Source organism: Schistocerca nitens, chromosome 6 (assembly GCF_023898315.1).
Source record: "Schistocerca nitens isolate TAMUIC-IGC-003100 chromosome 6, iqSchNite1.1, whole genome shotgun sequence".
Taxonomy (NCBI): domain Eukaryota; kingdom Metazoa; phylum Arthropoda; class Insecta; order Orthoptera; family Acrididae; genus Schistocerca; species Schistocerca nitens.
The window spans coordinates 490,222,234-490,243,466 of record NC_064619.1 but is presented as its reverse complement, the minus strand read 5'-3'; the positions used below and the strand labels follow the sequence as shown (position 1 = coordinate 490,243,466).

The window sequence follows — 21,233 nt, the reverse complement described above, 5'->3', positions numbered from 1 at the left end:
CTTCGTTTTTCATTAGTTTTGAGTACATTGTGTGCAGCTAGTAGTGTGTCTGTATACCTAATCAGTGTGATACCATATTACCTCGTAATGGAACGGAAGCAGGGGACTAAAATTGAAATACACACTGTTATTTTACCTCTGCGTCGGGAATGCCATTGTAAAAGGACAATATCAACTAAAGTTGGCACAGCCCAATCTACAGCGGTGTACAAATTGCAGCGATTCAAGCAAACTGGTGCTTGCAATGGAGGACATTATCCTGGGGAGAGCAATTCATATGTGTACAGAGTAAATGTCGGAGGACTCGTACTGCCTGCAATTCACTAAGAAGTAAATAGTATATGAGAAAATCCAACTCTTGTCTCAGCAGTGCAATGCTACCTTTGTGAACAAGGTTTAGAAGGGTGCATAGTGGCCAAAAACCTTTATTATGCAAACAGAATAAGGTAAACTGATTGCAGTGGGCATAGCATCTTAAAAACTGGAATGTGCAGGCTGAGGTGCAATTCATGGACAAATCTGAGTTTGACGTATGTGGAAGCCATCATCTAATGTTTGTTCCTTGACTGCTTGGAGAATGTATGAGAGTCGGTGTGTGATGGCCAAGGTAAAGCATGATGGAGGGTCGGTCATAGTGTGGGGATGTTTTGTAGGTGATAGTTGGCAATAAAGTGAGAATTAATGGAACATAAAGAAGGAAGGATATCACGTGATACTGATCAACAATGCAGTTACATCAGGCAAGAGACTTAATGGTCCTGGGTTTGTTCTGCAGCAGGATAGTGATCCCAAACATTCCTCTAAACAATGCTCAGAGGGAACGTCAGTAGGAAAGAGAAATGTTGGGAACTGGAGAATATGATTTGGCCAAGTCAGTCAGTTGACTTAAATCCCACTGAACTCTTATGCGGTGAACTTGATTGGGGGGGAGGGGGGGGGGGGGTCAGAAAATTGAGGCCATCTAATACTGAATATCTATGGAATGATTTACAGACATGTTGAACTGCAGTATCTGCAAAAACAGTACAAAATCTTATCTCCAGAATGTCAAGAGTTGGTGTAGCAGTTCTGAGGACAAAGAGTGGATACTTTGAAGAGACTAAAGTCCAAGCAATATAGTATTGTACTGAATGATAGAGAGAAAATATTTATTTTGTTCATCTACTTAGTTTATACAGTGTATTCATACATTGAAATAAAGTATATCTTTTTTGTTGTCAGTGATTGAAAACTTTTGCGTAGTAGTGTAATTAGCAGTTGCTGTGGACAAGAATAAATTTACTTAGAAATTACTCAGCAGGTGTACAACACAATGTGCATAAAAAGTTTTATATATACACTATGGATACTAGCATCCAGAATGTTAGTAATTACTCATGGTGCTCTGATATTTGAACATAGGGATGGGCAGTTGTCTCGGTCGAGCATTGTGAGAAAAGTAGACAAATTCTCAGGAGTCTTGTAAAACCACTAGGGAAATGGTGAACTGTGCTATCCTCTGTTGCTTGAGTCTGCAAATCAACATAGTGTTAGTGTAAATACCATTCCGAAGGAGGGTAGTGAATGAATAAGCTTTTGATTGATATCTCAAACACTAAAGATAGCTGTGCCTCAATATTTGTTTTACGTGGAACATAGTCCCACTCCGCAGGTCAACTTCAGATTGGAAACGGTGATTCATGGCATACCCTGCCATACATTGTTAGGTGGAAACATTATCTTCCCAGCAGGGCAGTCGTACTAAGGACACTGCTATAAATACTATAATGTGGTCCATGTACAGAAGAGCTGAATACACTTTAGTCTACTGGTTTAATTATGTTGAAATTTTGTGACATATATTGGAACCCAAAACTAATAGGAAACATTTTGCAAATAAAAGTGATAATGAAGCCACTTTCAGAAGCTTAGGGCAAAACATTTACAACATAGTTATTGAAAAATGTGTGTAAATTATTTCAAGTAGTACTTTTGCAGAAGGAACAAGATATGTTTTTATATTGATGCTTAGTATGACAGTGTATACTGTTTTTGTTTTCCGTGCCTGTGTTTGCAAACACAACTTGCAGTTCAGAATTTCCAAACTTCTGTGTATATTAACATTATTGCAGTAACCCCCCCCCCCTCCCCCCTACACACACACACACACACACACACACACACACACAACCTGCAGTGTCAAATTGCCTTTGTGGTAGAACACATTTTTAACCATACATGTTCAGTCAATGATGGCTTGAGAATGTCACCGTAGGAACCTTTATAAAAAATAAAACTAAATAAACCCTACCAAATACTTGAGGTGAGTCTAAATTTGACAGTTGCTGAGGCATGTCTAAACTGGATGATAGTTTACAATTTTATTTTAGTTGGCATCATGTTTAATTTCTAATTGTTTTGTGTTGTTCAAACACAACAACATCTACAATCTGTGTTGCGTGTTCTTGTTAACACAGTAATTCAGCTCCTACACAAGCTCCAAAGTCAAAAGAATGTAAGTGTCCAACTACATTTTACACTTATTGTACAAGAAGCTAGAGCAGAAATAGGTGAGAAAGGAAGCGTTACCATAAGGTGAAGGCATACTATGCTTTTGGTGACACAGTTAAAAGGTTCTGTTCGTAATGAACCTTAATAAAAACATTCACCCCACAGAAAATGAGTGACATATTTTTCTCACTATTCGTAATGGCAGTAGTAACCCACAGAGAAGTGGAACTATTACTTTGCCGTGAAATATTTCAGGGTTCAAAGGACATGTCATACATGTTATATTTCTAAATAATAATTACAGTAACAAGTAAGACAGTTTTTGCATGGAAATATTCCTTTAAGTATTCTCAGTATGTGCTACAAGTATTATGTGTAGTGCAGCTCTTACACCAAAACAACTCAAATGAAATGTCCAAATTTTCCTCATTTGTTGTTTGGCACTGCTGGTCCACCAGATTGTATGTATTTTATTAGTTATGAATAGAAAGCTAATACCTCCATTAAGGCTCAGCCTATTGGGCTGAATGCAAAACATCTGAGCCTGTTGCCCTCAGACTCTGACGGCTTGCTTTATGAGGAACACATTGAGACGTACTCAAGTGTGTTGAGACATGCACTCTCATTTTCCATTCCTACTTGCACAGTGTTCTACTTACCATGAGGTAAAATTATAGCGAGATTTAGTTTTAGAAGAGTTTAAATCTTTGAAGGGAACTCTTCATTGCTGCTTGGAGAGTAATAAAATAATCATACTAAAAGTATAGAAAAGAGTTAACTGCAATTGTGTGGAATTTTTATTAATGTATCTATCAGTGACCACTCAAAAAATAAAAATCTTTTATCCTACATATGCCGACTAGTTTCTAAGTAAAAATTCATCCATAGAGCTGTAGGAGTTGTCCTTATAAATGATTACAGTTTAAATTTGAAATTTGTTCTGCAAATTATGAGGTATTGTGTGTTGTTGGACAAATGGTCAAGCATTTCTGGAACTTCATAGCCCTTCTGAGCCAGTGGTAATGATAGTAATTTTTTCTGGTGTTGTGGCTTTTGAAAATAACTGAAGGTGGCTAAGTGTCTGGAAAATTGGAAGTTCTTGGGGAAATAGAATGTACTGGAAAATTCAGGGAATTTTGGAAGACTGAGGGAATTCTGAGAATGCATGATTGTAGTTCAACTGATTGTTGATGGAACGAGGTTATGGATCACGCTAAGATTCTGCTTAGGAAACCTTTGAGTGTGAAGTCACATAAAAAATGCGAAGAAATTCATTGAGTTGTTGTAATGTTGTCATCACGATGAGGCTACTGTGACACAGGATGTATGGAAAAGAGTTATACACAAAACATATCAGTTTTCGTAAAAGCTCAAAATGAGAGCGGAAGGAATCCAAGAGAAAAAAATCAATGATTTGAAGCAGTTGAAAATTAAATTTTTGGTGATTACAAAATGTACATAATCAGTCACAGAAAAGAAAATATTTTAGAAAATGCTATATGCAAAATGAAATTACTATAATCATTATTATGATGCAAGATATGACTGCTTTGCAGGTGCTGTTTTCGTGTGAGCTGGTGACAGGTTGTTTAAGAAATATTGGTATTTGATTTAGATATATGGAAAAGTACTGTAAAGTAATAAATTCTCTTCTTGATGAATACTATGACATTATGCTTATTCTTCTGAATTAACTTTCAACTAAAGCAAACAAACCTGAACAGTAAAATAATGCAGATAGTATTTCTATTATGATGTGAAGGATGATTATATTGAGAATTTTGAAATTTATCTGCAGTAACAGTGTTAGAAAACATTACAACTGACCATTATTTCTTGAACAACAAAAGTAATCAGTTTGTGTATATCTTGTTTTCAGTCATAGGTGAACTTCGAATAATCGCTACTAAGTGACATGATAACTAAAAAAAAACCTTGAAAACCAGCCAAGTAAGACTTGCTACCATACAAAAAAATTTCTCACACATAAAAAAAAATTAAGTCTAATTTGGAATTTCAGCCTGGAAAAACTTGAAGCTTTGCAGGGGAATATTTTGATGAAACAAAGCCTCTATCATCGAACAGTTCTTTTCAAACTTTTGACAGATTACTTATTAGGAATTTCACTAGCAAAGACACAGTTAGAACACTTAACTACTTGAAAGGTTTTTATACGGTAACTATGGATAACCTCATATATTATTCCCACTGTTTACTTTTGTGATTTATGTCCAAACAATCCTGTTGTCGTCATTTTTCTGCAATTAATACTCTTATTCTGTGTGATGAACCACGGCTGAATGTTGTGCTATACTACTATGCTGGTTGAGGTATGTTAAGTGGAAGGTCATTCACAAGTACTTAGAGTGGACCCAAAGTGAGCTGTGTAATTTGTAAATTTCCGGTAGTCACTAAAATTTGAATTCTTCATCACTGTTTTTTTTTTTCATTTTGCTAGCTATGCTTCAAACCATGTGTTTGTAATACAAGCAGTTGTGTGCAATTGCTTTGTACTATTCACACAATTTGTAAGTGATGATGTTTTGTTATTAAATATTTTTAATATTTTGTGAGTGCACGTGTATATGGCATTGCAAGTAGAACAATCATTTTGGAAGCCAAACATGATGTACCAAGTAAATTGTTTCTGCTTGATTATAAAATTAAGGCTCTGAAGATCACACACACATTACTTTCTCAGATATTTTAGAGGAAAAAAAAAGTCAGCAAGGAAACTGGGTGGTAATTGACTAAGTTTTCCTGATACTATTCTTATGAAAGTCATATTTGGAAAAAACCCCACATTAGTGCTGCATTTCATGTATCACTAGGGATATGACTTAGTAAGTTAGTAACTCAATAATTATGATAAAAATTCCATTGACACTTAGTGATATTTAGATTTATGATTTGTTCAAAAAAAAAAAATGTCAGTTATGTAGTTAATCAGATTCTTGTAGGATGATATTTTCAGTGTACTCCTTTCTTCTCCAACTGTACTACTTGAGTTGCCATTTACAAAATACTTTGAATTTGTGTTATATCAGTTACTGGTTTCTAACATTGACAAAGATTATTGAGAAATTCTTTGAATCTCACTGGCATCTCTTTACTTCATAAGCCTCATCAAAATCTTCTTGTAGCCTATTCTTAAAATATTGTATCTTTATATCACTGATAAACATGAGTATTTTGCTTGGACATGTCTCAAAGTTGTATACTATTCGTATGTAAAACTGCTCTAAAATGTCACTAAATGTAGAAATATGGCTCAATAACAATTTGCTATTGGGACATGATTCCGTAACTACAACTCATAGATTATGCCATATGAATGGGGAAAGAGATTAAGTACCAGCTTCTTAGTTTTCAAGTTTTATAGAACGTTTGTCTGTTTCACCAGACACTTCAGATTGCCATGTATTTGTATATACACTGTCTTCTGACAATAAAGAGAAGCACCCAGAAGCACCCCCCACCCCTCACCCACTTGCGAGTCCAAGGGTTAGAATAGGCCCGAGGTATTCCTGCCTGTTGTAAGAGGCGACTAAAAGGAGTCTCTCACGTTTCGCCCTTTATGTGATGGTCCCCTGTCGGGTTTAACCTCCATCTTCCTAAAATTTCTCGAAGAGCCAGCCAATTGCGGAAGGGCACCTTACATGGTGCATCGTGTCCATCGGGCATTGAGAACTGTAGCCCACTTTCTCGTCGACGCATTGCAGTCCCAGTTCTGCTCATTCTACATCTCTTGGGTGAGGCCACCTTCCTGGGTGCATTTTCCACCATGCACTATGCAGTGTCGCTTTCTGCGCCGACAATGACCATGGACTTCTTAGCACCTCATAGCCAGCATGGTAGCCAGTCCGTTGTGGTGGGGCCACCATGTACCCTGTTGGTTGTAGCCCCCTGACAACACAGGAATCGCTCTGCTGATGCCTGCGCCATTAACTCCCCACGTATGCCATGGAGTAGATGTCCATCTCCCTGGGGCATCAGGACTCCTGGCAATGGCCATCCTGCCATGTGGCTCTTGCTGAGGCTGGGTGACGCCTGTGGGGAGGGGCCTGGTTGGAATAAGTGGCATCAGGGTGGATGACACGCCATGAAGCATAGTACATCATCTCTTGCTGGTTGTCCGCCACCAGCAACCTCTAAGCGGACAAAGTCTAATTTCAATGCTAAGAAATAAGACCCCAAAATCATTCCCCTCCCTGGCCACACCGTGGGAGGAATGCCAGGCTAAGGATGACAGTGAAGCTTATTCGCCCCGGTACCTTGTATGTACGAGAGTTGTTAGGGAATCTTTCATGTCCATGAAGCCTCAGTTTTTGTTGAGCATTTGGAGGACAAATTTGGGGAGGTGGAGGGCTTGTCTAAAATGTGCTCTGGCACAGTCTTGATAAGAACAGCATCCTCTGCCCAGTCATGGGCATTACTCACTTGTGACAAGTTGGGGGATGTTTCTGTTACCATAACGCCCCATAAGAGCTTAAATATGGTCCAGGGTATTATAGTCCACAGGGACCTCCTTTTGCAGTCTGACGACGAGTTGCGCGCCAATTTAGAGTGGCGAGGTATTCATTTCATCCGGCGCGTCCATCGGGGTCCGAGGGGTAATCAGGTTGCCACCGGTGCCTTCATCTTGGCCTTCGAGGGTGACACATTGCCGAAGAGGGTCAAGGTGATGGTCTACCGCTGTGACGTCAAGCCATATATCCATCCCCCAATGTGGTGCTTTAAGTTCTGGAAGTTTGGCCATATGTCTTCCCACTGTACATCCAGCGTCACATGTCGTGGTTGTAGACATCCATCACATCCCAATACTTCGTGTGCCCCACCTCCAATCTGTGTCAGCTGCAGAGAGCATCATTCACCTTGCTCGCCCGGCTGCAGGATTTTACTGAAAGAGAGGAAAACCATGGATATAAGACCCTGGACCGACTGACCTACACTCAGGCTAAGAGGAAATTTGAGCGCTTACATCCTGTGGCTATGACCTTCTCTTACGCCGCCGCTACGAGAACAGTTGTCGCTGCATCAGTTCCTCGCATTCCTGTCGCCTCTCAGAAGCAGAAGACTACAACTGCCCCCTTGGTGGGGGGGGGGGGGGCACTGCCCTCCCTGTTGCTCCCACACCACCTACTTCAGGGGCAACACCCCCCCCCCACCCCCACCCCCACCCCCCTCGCACACCCCCCCTCCTCCAACCTTTGGGATTATAAGTTCCCACTTCTGAGCCGGAGAAGCATAAGTCATCTTCGGCTCCTCTCGCTAGGAAGGGGTCCCTTGGGTCACTCCCTCCCCAGATTTCTGCTAATGGGAAATATAACACCCACCAGTGGCTGAAGAGCCCAAAAGCAGCTGGTCGTAAGGCTTCACGCTCATCCTCAGTCCCGGAGACTGAATCAGTGAAGTCCTCCCAGCCAGGGAAATCCAAAGAGCAGTGAGAGAAATCCAAAAAGAAGGTCCCCAAGACCAAGGGAATTGCAGTGGCACACACTCCACTGTTACCTACAAGCTCTGTGTCTGCAGATGAGGTGGAGCTTCTGGTGTCCGCTGAGGACCTAGATCTCTCCGGACCCTCAGACACAATGGATATAGATTGCTCAGGCAAAAAATCGGTGGCAGCAGGTGACCTGAGGCGTAAACTGCCTCATTGAATGTTCCGTGCCTTCCAAGTCTCACGATGATGTCATCCTCCAGTGGAATTGCGGCGGTTTTTTCCACCGCCTGGCTGAGCTATGGCAACTGTTAAGCTTTACACCTGCTTTCTGCATTGCCCTCCAGGAACCCTGGTTCCCGGCAGTGCGGACCCCTGTCCTCCGCAACTATAAGGGATACTACAGAAACCATAGTGACTGCAGGTGGAGTTTGCGCTTATGTCCTAAACTTAGTCTGTAGTGAAACTGTGCCCCTTCAAACCTCTCTTGAAGCTGTGGCTGTCAGAATAAGGACGGTGCAGGCAATAACTGTCTGCAATGTATATCTTCCTCCAGATGGTGCAGTATCCTTGAATGTATTAACTGCACTGATTGATCAGCTCCCTAAACCTTTCCTACTTTTGGGAGATTTTAACTCCCGTAACTCCTTGTGGGGTGGCACCGTGCTTACTGGCAGAGGCAGTGATGTCGAAACTTTACTGCCTCAGTTCGACCTGTGCCTCTTAAATACTGTGGCTGCCACACATTTCAGTACGGCTCATGGTAGTTACTCGGCCATTGATTTATCAATTTGCAGCCCAGGACTTCCCATCAATACATTGGAGAGCTCTTGATGGCTTGTGTGGTAGTGACCAGTTCCCCATCTTCCTGTCTCTGCCCCAGCGTCAGGCCCACGGGCAACTGCCCAGATGGGCTTTAAACAAGATGGACGGGGAAACTTTCACCTCTGCTGTCACCATTAAATCTGCCCCACATTGTAACATTGATGTGATGGTTGAGCAGATGACTACAACAATCGTTTCTGTGGCAGAAAACATGATCCCTCGGTCTTTAGGGTGCCCCCGGCGAAAGGCAGTGCCTTGGTGGCCACCAGAAGTCGCTGAAGCAATTAAGGAGCGTCGGCGAGCTCTACAGTGGCATAAGCGGCACCCTTCCCTGGAGCACCTCATAGCCTGTAAACGGCTCTGTGCACGCCTTCACCAACTTATCAAACAACAGAAGCAGGAGTGTTGGGAGAGAGATGTCTCGACCATTGGGTGCCAAGTCTGGACAAAGATCAAACGTGTTTTTGGGAACCAGACCCCAACAGGTGTTCGCGGTGTTACCATCAGTGCCGTGCTATTTACCGATACAAATGAAATTTCCGAGCACTTTCCTGAGCACTATGCACGAGCGTCTGTGTCGGAGAATTACCTCCCATACTTTCGCACTCTCAAACGGTGGCTGGAAGGGAAAGTCCTCTTGTCCACTACACGCCACAGTGAATCCTGTAACGCCTCACTTACAGAGTGGGAGCTCCTCAGTGCCCTTTGCAAATTGCCCCGACACAGCTCCCGGGCCAGATCGGATCCACAGTCAGATGATTAAACATCTCTCATCTGGCTAGAAGTGACATCTCCTCGTCATCTTCAACTGGATATGGTGCGATGGTGTCTTTCCATTGCAATGGCGGGAGAGCTCAGACCTGGTAAAAACCCGCTTGATGTGGACAGCAATTGGCCCCATCAACATTCTTTGTAAGCTGCTGGAACATATGGTGTGTCGGCAGTTGGGTTGGGTCCTGGAGTCACGTGGCCTATTGGCTCCAGGGTTGCTTTACCACTGATAATCTTGTGTCCCTCGAGTCTGCCATCCAAACAGCCTTTTCCAGACACCAACATATGATTGCCATCTTTTTTGATTTAAGAAAAGCGTATAACACAACCTGGCAACATCATATCCTTGCCACATTATACGAGTGGGGTCTCTGAGGCTTGCTTCCGATTTTTATCCAAAATTTCCTGTTGCTTTGTACTGTCTGTGTCCAGGTTGGTACCTCCCGTAGTTTCCCCATATCCAGGAGAATGGGGTTCTGCAGGGCTTTGTATTGAGTGTATCTCTATTTTTAGTGGCCATTAACAGTCTAGCAGCAGCTGTAGGGCCGTCCGTCTCACCTTCTCTGTATGCAGACAACTTCTGCATTTCGGACTGCTCTACCAGTACTGTTGTTGCTGAGCGGTGCCTACGGGAAGCCATCTACAAGGTGCAGTAACGGGCTCTAGCCCGTGGTTTCCAATTTTCGGCCGCAAATTCATGTGTTATGCACTTCTGTTAGCATCGTACTTTTCATCCAGAACCAGAACTTTACATTAATAATGATCCACTCACTGTAGTGGAGACCTATCGATTCTTAGGACTGGTTTATGGCGCCCGATTGACTTGGTTTCCTCACCTTCGTCAGCTTAAGCGGAAGTGCTGGCAGCACCTCAGTGCCCTCCGCTGCCTGATCAACACCAACTGGGGTGCAGATCGCTCTATGGTGCTGCAGCTCTGCAGAGCCATTGTTCAATCCCGCCTTGACTGTAGGAGTCCAGTTTATAGCTCAGCAGCGCCTTCAGCGTTGCATTTACTCAACCCAGTGCACCACTGTGGCATTTGCTTAGCGACAGGAGCTTTTAGGATGAGTCCGGCGACCAGTGTCTTTGTGGAGGCCGGAGTTCCTCCATTGCAGGTTAGGCATGCACTACTGCTGGCCAGTTACATTGCATACATTCGTAGATCTCCTGCGCATCTGAATCACCGTCTCTTTTACCCACCCACAACGGTTCATCTCCCACATTGGCGACCCAGGTCTGGGCTTCAAATTGTAGTTTGTGTCCGATCCCTGCCTTCCGAATTGGAGTACTTGCCTTTACCACCGATACCTGAGGTCCATTCACGTACACCTCCATGGTGTACACCTAGGCCGCGGCTTCACCTGTCTTTTCACATGGCCCTAAGGGCTCAGTTAACCCCACAGTTCTCTGCTGCCACTTCCTCTCGATTCTTGACATGTATTGAGACCACGAAGTGGTTTACACCGACGGCTTGATAGCTGATACTCATGTTGGCTTCACATATGTCCATGGAGGACACATTGAATAGCATTCTTGCCTGCTGGCTGCAGTGTTTTCACTGCCGAGCTGGTGGCTATATCTTGTGCTCTCGAGCACATCCGTTCATGCCCTGGGGAGTTGTTTCTTTTGTGTACTGGCTCCTTGGGCAGCCTATAAGCTATCGACCAGTGCTACCGTCGTAATCCTTTTGTAGCGACTATCCAGGAATCCATCTATGCCCTGGAACGGTCCAGTCATTCAGTGGTGTTTGTCCGGAGCCCAGGTCATGTCGGAGCCCCAGGTATCGGACTTGCAGACAGGTTGGCCAAACAAGCTATGCAGAAGCCGCTTATGGAGATTGCCTTCTCTGCAACTGACCTGCATTCAGGTTTTGCATCTCCAGGAGACGAAATGGCATAACCTCAACATGCACAACAAACTGTGTGCCATTAAGGAGACTATGAATGTGTCGCAGTCCTGCATGCGGGCCTCTCGCAGGGATTCGGTGGTTCTTTGCTGACTCCGCATTGGCCATGCTTGGGAGACACACGGCTACCTCCTGCGCCGTGATGACCCACCTCAGTGTCAATGCGGCACCTGGCTGACAGTGGCCCATACCTTGATGAGCTGTCCTTCTTTGGCTGTCCTGCGACGGAGTCTTCAGTTACCTGACTTGTAGCCATTAATTTTAGCTGACATCGCCTCATTGGCTAATTTAGTTTTACGTTTTATACGTGACAGTGGGTTTTATCATTCTATATGAGTTTTAGCGCTTGTCCTGTCTCCCTTTGTGTTCTCCACTATAATGCTTTTAGTATGGATGTTTTAATGTGTCGCAGAGTGGATGGCTGTTCCTTTTTATTCTCGTGGTTAGCCAGCGACGGTCATCTGCTCTCTTGTTTTTACGCCTTCTACCTGTTTATTGCTTATCTCTGTGGTTTTCTTTTCCTGTTTTGTCCATAGTAGTGTTGGTTGTTTTTCTGCCGCTCTTCTGGTTCTTCCTTTCTCCTGTTATTGTGCTGTAAGTCTCCTTTTTTTCTTCTTTCCCTTGTATAATTATTTTCCTGGGAACAAGGAACCGATGACCTTGCAGTTTGGTCCCTTCCCCTTCTTTTTTAAACCAACCAACAGACCACCCAGAAGATATGATTGGATGTGAGTGTAACTTCGTACATGTACACACCATTGGCGAGTATGTAAATGATTAGAGGTACAATTCTCTGTGACAGGTTGGACGACCCCCAGAGTGTGTTAATGTTGTTTGTATTTAGTGTTGTTACCAAGCAGGGTATATAAGGGGTGTAAACTTTGTAGAGGTGTAGATATCACAGAGATGCCAAACACTGGTGTGAAATAGTCTTTTCAGTATCTGACAGAGTTTCACTGGACTCTCATTTTGGATCTCAATTTGGCTGGCTGCTCAAATTGTGCAATATCCATATTCGTGGGGCATTCAGATGCGACAGTGGCCCGATGCTGGGCTACATGAGAATGTGAGGGCAGGCATACTCACGTCAAGATTTGGGTCAGCTGTGTCTTGACTGCTGCAAGGGAGGATATTGTGCACTAAGCACATCATAACCTCTTCACTCCTGTACCTGCCATCCAAGAACAAGTTATGGCCTGCTGTAACATTCTGTGTCATTCTGCACCATTGATTGGAGACTAGCAACAGCAGGACTAGGGAATTACCATCCCACACATAGGTTGCCACTGCACAAATGGCTGCGTTTGGAATGATGTGTCACAAAGCAAGGACTGCTGATGAATAGGCTCACATTGTGTTCAATGATGAAGTGATTCTCGACTACCCTTGGCGATCATTGTCTGTGAATAAGGCATGCTCCGGGGAAAGGTTCCATTCTCCCAGTGTTTTGGAGAGGCATGCCAGTGTTAATACTGATAAATGGGCTCATACTTCCAAGTTCTTTGTAAATTTTACTTGATTTTGTAATCACCAAAATAACATCACATACTCTTTCAACCTGTGTTTAATTTCACTTCTTGTGCCTCTTCTGGGTGCTTCACTTTTCATGTCAGGCAGTGTAGTTTTTAAACATAAATAGTTGCAATTAAGCAAAGCGGGTTACTATTAAATTTTTAGTGTACTGAACAAGTGGAAGAATGGTTATTATTGTTTTATAAAGTGTTTCTGTTTCTATTAATTATGTATTGTGAAATTCCAACTGTATTTACAGTCCAGTTATTTAAAGAACCATGTTGGCTGATTATGTACAATATGATGCATAATATCATTAGCTCATTGAAATTCAGTTGAATGCTGTTGAATTTAGTTTGTAATTTTATGTTCAGGTATATACCAGTGTTCGAAATTACTTCCTGCTGGTTTATTATTTATTGTGATTTTAAAAATTGTTCTCCCTAATCATGTGACTTTGATTGTTACTTCTTCTGTAATAAATATAATAACATTTATATTCTCTGTAATACCTAAAACATAACTTCTATCTTTTCAACAATGTTTCAGGGTCAGACTCTAGATGATATACCAACTTCAGTTTTAGAAGATGCAGCACAACTTGTGAAAGCTAACAGCATCCAGGGCAATAAACTTAACGATGTAGATGTTGTGTACACAATGTGGTCCAACTTGAAAAAAACAGATAGCATGGAAGTTGGTCAAGTTGGATTTCATCGAGATAAAGAGGTAAAATATTTTACCTTTTTTCATTTATTTTGTAAAAATTTTTATGGAGTGCATTATTCTTCATAAAATTGTTGGGGAGTCACAGCTTCTTAAGGTGGTAAGCAACTAGTACTACATGAACAAATGTGGGATATCTTCTCTGGAATACACGTTTACATTGACTGTAAAGCAAAAGGCAGTGATCTTGATTATAGATGTTTCCAGTCTCAGGGGAAAGATGTAACAGATTCATGTATGCTGCGCAGCTGTTATCAATTTATAACACTGCAGTTAACAATCCTGGACATCTCCACAAGTCCTGCCTCTGTTCAAGAATCCAGTTGTAACTGGAGAATTTTAGTATTTGTCACTTTTTGTCCTCTGGAGTTTTTTTAATAGGTTTTTAGCTAATTGCAAACTCTTCATTATAATTTAAAACTTTAACAAATGAGGTGAAAAGGAAGGCACCCCACCACAAGAACCTATATTTATGGCATAAACTCCAAGGAAAGAAAAAAGAAAGTCATTTGCATGCTTTACTCATTCATATGAAACACAAGAATGAATGGCACACAATGAGCACGAAGGTAAATTCTTTAAGTATACTAATCATTCGCAACATCTAAGAATTTTATTCCCATACACAAATTGTTTGTCTATAATAACCCTTCAGATTAACCTGTTGAGGCAGGTAAAGCCCGTATTCCACAAAACACTTTAGGTGTACACCTCTGCAGCAGCACCCCAAGCACCAAGTGTTCAAATTAAAATTTTCTTGTAGCTCAAGGATACTATTTATTAACCAGTTGTTGTTCTCTTAAGGAGCTATCACAGAATTATGTTACTACTGTTCTGAATTATGGGCTCAACTGTTTGTTTCATATTATGATACATGTTTGCATAAGCATATCGTTATCTAGATTTACATTGCAGCATTTTGCATGTTGAGGTTGCAGTTATTACTGGAGTTATATACCTGGCAGCGTCTGTTACCATTATATTTACAGCAAAATGATGTGAAAATGCCAATCTTATTGGTTTTGACCCTGACTGAGAAGAAGGGGAGAAGGCAGGGTTATATATTTTCCATTAATGAAGGAATTGAGGGTTGGAGATCACAGGAAATTCAGAACTTCATGTGAATGAGTGTGGCTTGTTCTGACAAACTTCTGTCTGTGATATAGGTTGGAATTCACTCAAGCGACAGTAACGAGGAAAAAAAATTCGCCTTCTTGAAAATAAAAAGCAAACCATGTTTTTATATCATTGATAAAATACATTTCTTGTTACATTACAGGCTGGTTATCACATTAGTTTTCTGGCAACTGTACAAGATACAAGGAATGCTTTTTGCAAACAGCTTGTGCAACGGAATGTGTGGCAGCAAAAAATATTGCATTTGTTTAATTATGGCATTTATGAAAACATGCAAAAGCTCCAATACAAAGACCTGAAGTTAACTGCAGGCTGCAGACAACAAAAGTAAACTATGAACAATAGCAAATGGAAAGCACACTGGAAGTACCCCCGTTTTGTGTGTGCATGTGTTATTGCTGTGTAGTGCACATGCACAGAATTACGTGAGATTAGAGCTGCTGTCTGTTATCGTGCGAGTGTAATGTGTTTCCTATTCTCTTAAGCCCCACCTTTTCTATCCCCAGATGGCAGCCACATTAGACCTGTTTCATACTTGGCGGATTGTCATGTGATACCCCCTTAAGAAATTTTGATGTTGCGTTGGTGGATGCTGTTACTGTTTTTGATAGCATGTTGTTGCAGTCGAGATGTTCGGTTGTCACACACAGTTCACATTTTTTACTTTCCTGTGCACATATTTGTTTTTGTGGTGTTGTTAGTCAAATAACACCACACCATGAAAAAGTGGAATGAATATCACAACTTCCCAAGCAAGTTGCTCTTTAAGTGAGCTAGTTAAAGGCTAGCAACTGAATATGATTTTATTACAGCAGTTTACCTTGAAAACTACACTGCACATAAAATTTGGATGTTGTCATTGGTATATTGCTGAGGAGTCGCTGTTGAGAGAATTTATTTGTAACATTACTGGCAACTGAACATGTAGCTCTCTCATTTTTTTCATCTATACTTACAAGGAGAGATCTCCAGTAGTGGGATCGACTTTTTGGAACCAAATGTACGGTGATGTAGGTTAAGATCTCAGATATTACACCCTGCAGCCTTTCACCTTGGTGAGCTCTGGTATGGCAGTAACTGATGACAAAAATTTTGAAATTTTGTGCGATGTTCAATAACGTTAAAAAAGTTGTATTAAATGGTCAGGTTGGGTGATTGAATGAATAGGATAAGGGTGTCTCATGGAGGAACTTGTGGGTTCGAATCTTGTCGGGCGCATTTCATTTTTTATTTTTAAATCTTTATGAAAATGACTTTGATTATTATTTTATTCAATTAACCAGTTAAATGTATTTCTATACACATCATTTTAATCACCGTATGAACATTTTAATTTGGTTTATTTTTTTTCCTTTATATAATTCTTTTTCCACTTTGAATTTTTGTGAATGTGATTTTGATTGTATTTATCTATACTAATATTCAGTTATTGAAAATTTCAATCTATCTGTTAAACAACAATAGATGAAATAATCTATTTATATTGACCGTGCAATGGTGTGAAAAACATGTGTTTTTTTTAACTATGTGCAGTCTTTTTTTTGCATGATAAACGTCATAGAAATGTTTAAACCAGAACCTAAATTTCTACTGCACTATGGACAAAATAACACAGGTGAAGATTTAAATGAAAGAAGAGGTTATAAACAAAAGGAAATTCAAGCAAAATGAGGAATAGATATAATGAATGCAATAAACTGGATGAAAAAGTAGAATGAGAAAAACAATAGAAACAATATTAAAATTAATACATAAAATTAATTAAAAACACATGACCAAAGGTTTCAAGTGGAAAAATAACAATAGGAATAAAAGTGAGAGCAAATGGAGAAGTTGATGTTATGATTAAAATGATGTGACAAAGGAAAGGAAATAAAAAATTATATATAAATCAGTTAATTGAATAAAAATGATGAGCAAAGTCAGTTTGATAGAGATTTAAAAATATAAAAAGTTAATACAACTGATGAGATCTGAACGCACAACCTCCTGCATGTAAAGCCCTCACCCCATCCATTACATCGCACGACCAGTCTATGCAATACAACTTTTTTAAAGCTATTTAGCATCAAGCAAAATTATGAAATTTTTTTTGTCTATTACTCGCAGTAACCTATGTAACTGTATAATGGTTTCAAAAATTCGATTTGAAAATGTTTAAGATATGCTTAACGATACAGTGAATTCAAAACTCTACCTTATTCATGTCATAAAATTGTAGTCATGCATTTATTTCCTTCAATTTTACTATTGTCATGTCAGTAGAGTGTTGTTCTTATGTAAACATTTACACATAATGTGGGTTTACTGTTTAAAAAACATTATACTAATTAAAACACATATGACATGGAGAAAGCTCTCTCTCAACTTTTTAATGTTATATGGCTCCTTATCAGCTTTGTTAGGATATCATTTGTATGTTTTGTGACTATGTTAGTCATAAAGTGTTCTTTTTGTGCTAATGAGAAACCAAATACATTGCATATGGTTTAGTTGTGGTGAAGAGACTCGCATTCGGGAGGACGACGGTTCAATCCTGCGTTTGGCCATCCTGATTTAGGTTTTCCGTGATTTCCCTAAATCGCTCCAGGCAAATGCTGGGATGGTTCCTGTAAAAGGGTACGGCTGACTTCCTTCCCCACCCTTCCCTAATCTGATGAGACCAATGACCTCGCTGTTTGGTCTCTTCCTCCAAACAACCCCCAGCCCCCCTCTACAGTATCTTCTTCTTCTGTGGTGAAGAGTAAAAAAGTGTTGAATGACAGTTACCGACAACAGTAGTCAAATGATAGCATACTTCCTGGAAACTATGTCTGGGTCTTGCATTAAATAAATATGCAAAGAATGAATGGTTTTTTTCTGCTGATTTAATAACAGTCGTATCTCTTTATTTTTAAGAGTTGAAGGAGAAGGAAATATATAAAAAAGGGCAGAGATAACTCTCCTTCGAATTTCACTTGGACCTTGGAAAATGAAATCTGGAACTGTGGCTTTGGGAAAGTCAAGCATCAGTGCCTTTTCGGAATGAACTAAAATTATTTCAGCTGTAGATTATTGGAATATTTTGTACATTTTTCCAGAGTTTATTTCTCAAGTTGGCTCTGAATAGTTCCATAGATGTTGAGGGGGTGATCTAACCCAAGAACCCTGTAATTTATTGCTCAAACAGTACATACACATGGATGGCAAGGTACAATACAATTAGCAATACACAAGTGGTCAGCACAGCCTTGCACTCTGGCCTATATATTCATTAGTTTCAGCAGGTGGTGCAGCCAGCAGGCTGTGCAGGCAGCTGCTGTCTTTAGCAGGCTGGGTGGCCTCTAGTGGCTGAATCAAGTGTAAACTTCACTTGTGAACTATGAAGTGGCACACACACAAATTTGTTAGTTACAGCAGGAAGTGACGGAAAGAAGTTAATCTGAACCTATGTTATGTTGTAACACTCTTTATTATAGAACTGTGCACATTTAATCAATGTCACTAATTTTACGTTGTTATTGAATTAATTTTGCATGACTAGTGGAATATTGTTTGTTTGATGGTACATTTTGTATCAGACACCGAAATTGAGAGTTTCATCCTGGCAGCCCATTGGCTTTTTTTCCTTATGCCAATATCTTGTGCAGTGAAAAATGCAATATTACTCTATGATTCAAATTGCATGTTAAATAGTAGGCCATGAAGTAACAGTTCAGGTAAAGTATTTCACATATTGGAAGAAGATACCAGCCTGCTTCTTCCAATAGAACCATGCACATGTGTCCAAACAAAGTGTAGAGTTTTGTGGACTACAGTACTTAGAAAAAGTTTTGTAGCACGTATTTCCATTCTAGTATTAGTGCTTTTTCCGTTTGTATTTGTAATGAACAGTTGTATTATTGGAGACTGTGGAGTTATAAAAACATTGTTTTTATTATTTGCTTATCAGGTACGAAAAATTCGAGTGGCAAAACGAAACAACGAAATTGTGAATCGATTAAACAAAACAAAACGTGAAGAGCATCCAGATTTGAAAGCAGAACGTGAACAAAGGGATCGTAAAGAACGGGAAGACAAAAAGAGGTTACTTCGAGAGCAACGTGAGAGAGAGAAGGAAGAAGAGAGAAGAAAGAAAGAAGAAGCTGAACTGAGGTATATTACAGCAAGAATGTTAATTTTATCCTGCCATTGGCATATTTTGTAATGTAGGTACCAAATATTCTGTTAATAAGTAGAAGAGTGACAGAGTATATAATGAATTCGAAAAGTAAATTTGCTTGGTGAGAGGATATTGTTTATATATGTTGCTGAGTCAAAACATTACAACCACTTGTTTAATAGCCTATTGCTCTACTTTCCAAATACAATACAGCAGCAGTTCTGTGTGACATGGTTTTGACTAGTCTGTGGTAACTTTCTGGAGATACAGGGCACCAAATGTACACACAAAGGACACACAATTCCTGTGATTTGTGAGTGCAGAGCTGACTTCTGACAGTGATCCAAATGTGTTTCATCATGTTCAGACGAGCTGAATTTGGTCGTTAACTCATCAGCTTGTGTTCATTGTCATGCTCCTCAAACCGTTATGGTACGATTCTGGCCTTGTGACTCAAACAGTTATCCTGCTGGAAGGTACCACTTCAGACGGAGTACATATCAGGCATGAAAGGGCACAAGTGCTCTACCGTATTTACTCAAATCAAAGCCACACTTGAATCTAAGCCGCACCTGAAAAATGAGACTTGAAACCAAGGAAAAAAAAAATTTCCCAAATCTAAGCCGAACCTGAAATTTGAGACTCGAAATTCAATGGGAGAGAAAAGTTTCAGGCTGCATCTCCAAAGCGAAACAAAGTTGGTCGATTGTAATATGAGACATAATTAAGATCGAATGAATGACGATTCAGCTACAGTAGTTTGGTTCGAGTCGTAAGCTTAGCGGTTAAGCTTTACCAGGTAGCCATTGCTATGCGTCAGGCGCTCCGTCCGTATTTATATGGGTACCCTTCCTTTTTCAAGTGCTTCGTCTGGTTTGAATTGATTGCTTATTTTACTTTGGTCTGATAAGCGCCGTTTTCTTTGTTATAGATGTTTACGTCACTCTAAGCTGAAAATTCATTACTGTACTGTGTCATGCATTGTTTGTCGCATTCTCATAGTGCGTGTTTATGGCCTGTCGCTGCTCGCGGCATGGCTTGCTTTTATGCGCGCTACCGCTGCTTACATAAAAAAGAAAAAGAAGAAGAAGAAGAAGAAGAGAGAGGAATCATCTCATTAGCGAAACAATGGCAAGAGACTGCTATTTGTTGTTACTTCACTGCTGCTTTCTTTGATAATGATCAACAGAACCAAATAATAGCCTTCGTATGATAGAAGATATTCTGAACGAGAGTTTAGTGAAAATTTTTCTGCGTTTGAAAATCTTTGCAGGCGCCTCTTTAGTACATTACATTTTGCACAGAAATTAGAGTCATCTTAGATTTAAAAATCTAGTCAATTGCTGTGCTTTATTTCTGAATGTATCACTGTTAGGCATAAGAATAATACGAATATAAACATGACATGATATGTATATTCTTCCACGTTTGCTGTTGTCTCACTCTAGTTTCGTAGTTTATTAGGCAGACAGGATTTAAATGAGATAGCAGCAAACACGAAACAGTACATGGCAAAATATTTATATTCGTATTATTCTTATGGTGAAGAGAATACTGCACGTGATTCACAATTCATAAAAGTTCCTGTTAGCAACCAACTTTTCTCACAGGTAGGAAAAAATCAGATCGTAGAGTTGGCCATATTGACAACACATCCCAAACAGTCTTGCCAGTCAGATTTTGGTAGTACATTGAAATGCTGCTACATTCGAAGATGAACAATACGGAATTTGTATTTACTTCGTTGGATAATGTATGAGAATGCAGTGGTTGAAACTCGAGGTGGAGAAAAAAGCCCGTCTTCCACCTTTTTTTAAATTTATTTACTGACAGAGGATTTGGTGCCAGTATTTATCTTTGTGCCTACAAAGTATGCCTGTGTAGCGCTACATATATTCGACGGCAGAAGTTAGTTGTGACGGCACCCACCAACATTTTTCAGAACTTCCGCTTGCTTTGCACTCGATTCTAAGCCGCAGGCGGTTTTTTGGATTACAAAAACCGGAAAAAAGTGCGGCTTAGATTCGAGTAAATACGGTATAATAATATTGCAGTAATCTGTGATGGTGCCTTTCATTACTACCACAAGTCCCACAGAAGATAAGGTGAATGTCCCCCGTAGCATAATACTACTCCCACCAGCTTGCTTTGATGGTGCCATTTATGTTTCAAGCAGCTGATCACCTGGATGAGTCATATCTGGACACTAGCATTGTCCTGGTGTAATAAGAAATGTGATGCATCCTACTGGAGACATTTTTCCATAGTTCCATGGTCCTATCTCG

General features: G+C 40.4%; 1 protein-coding gene across 1 annotated transcript in view; it reads left to right on the top strand.

The window, feature by feature from the left end:
- Window positions 1-21,233, top strand: part of LOC126263071 (coiled-coil domain-containing protein 25) — a 61,665-nt gene that overhangs the window by 24,775 nt on the left and 15,657 nt on the right. The window contains exons 4-5 of the mRNA XM_049960057.1: window positions 13,494-13,673; window positions 18,739-18,941. Coding sequence (XP_049816014.1) covers window positions 13,494-13,673; window positions 18,739-18,941 — 383 coding nt within the window. The remainder of the gene's footprint in view (window positions 1-13,493; window positions 13,674-18,738; window positions 18,942-21,233) is intronic.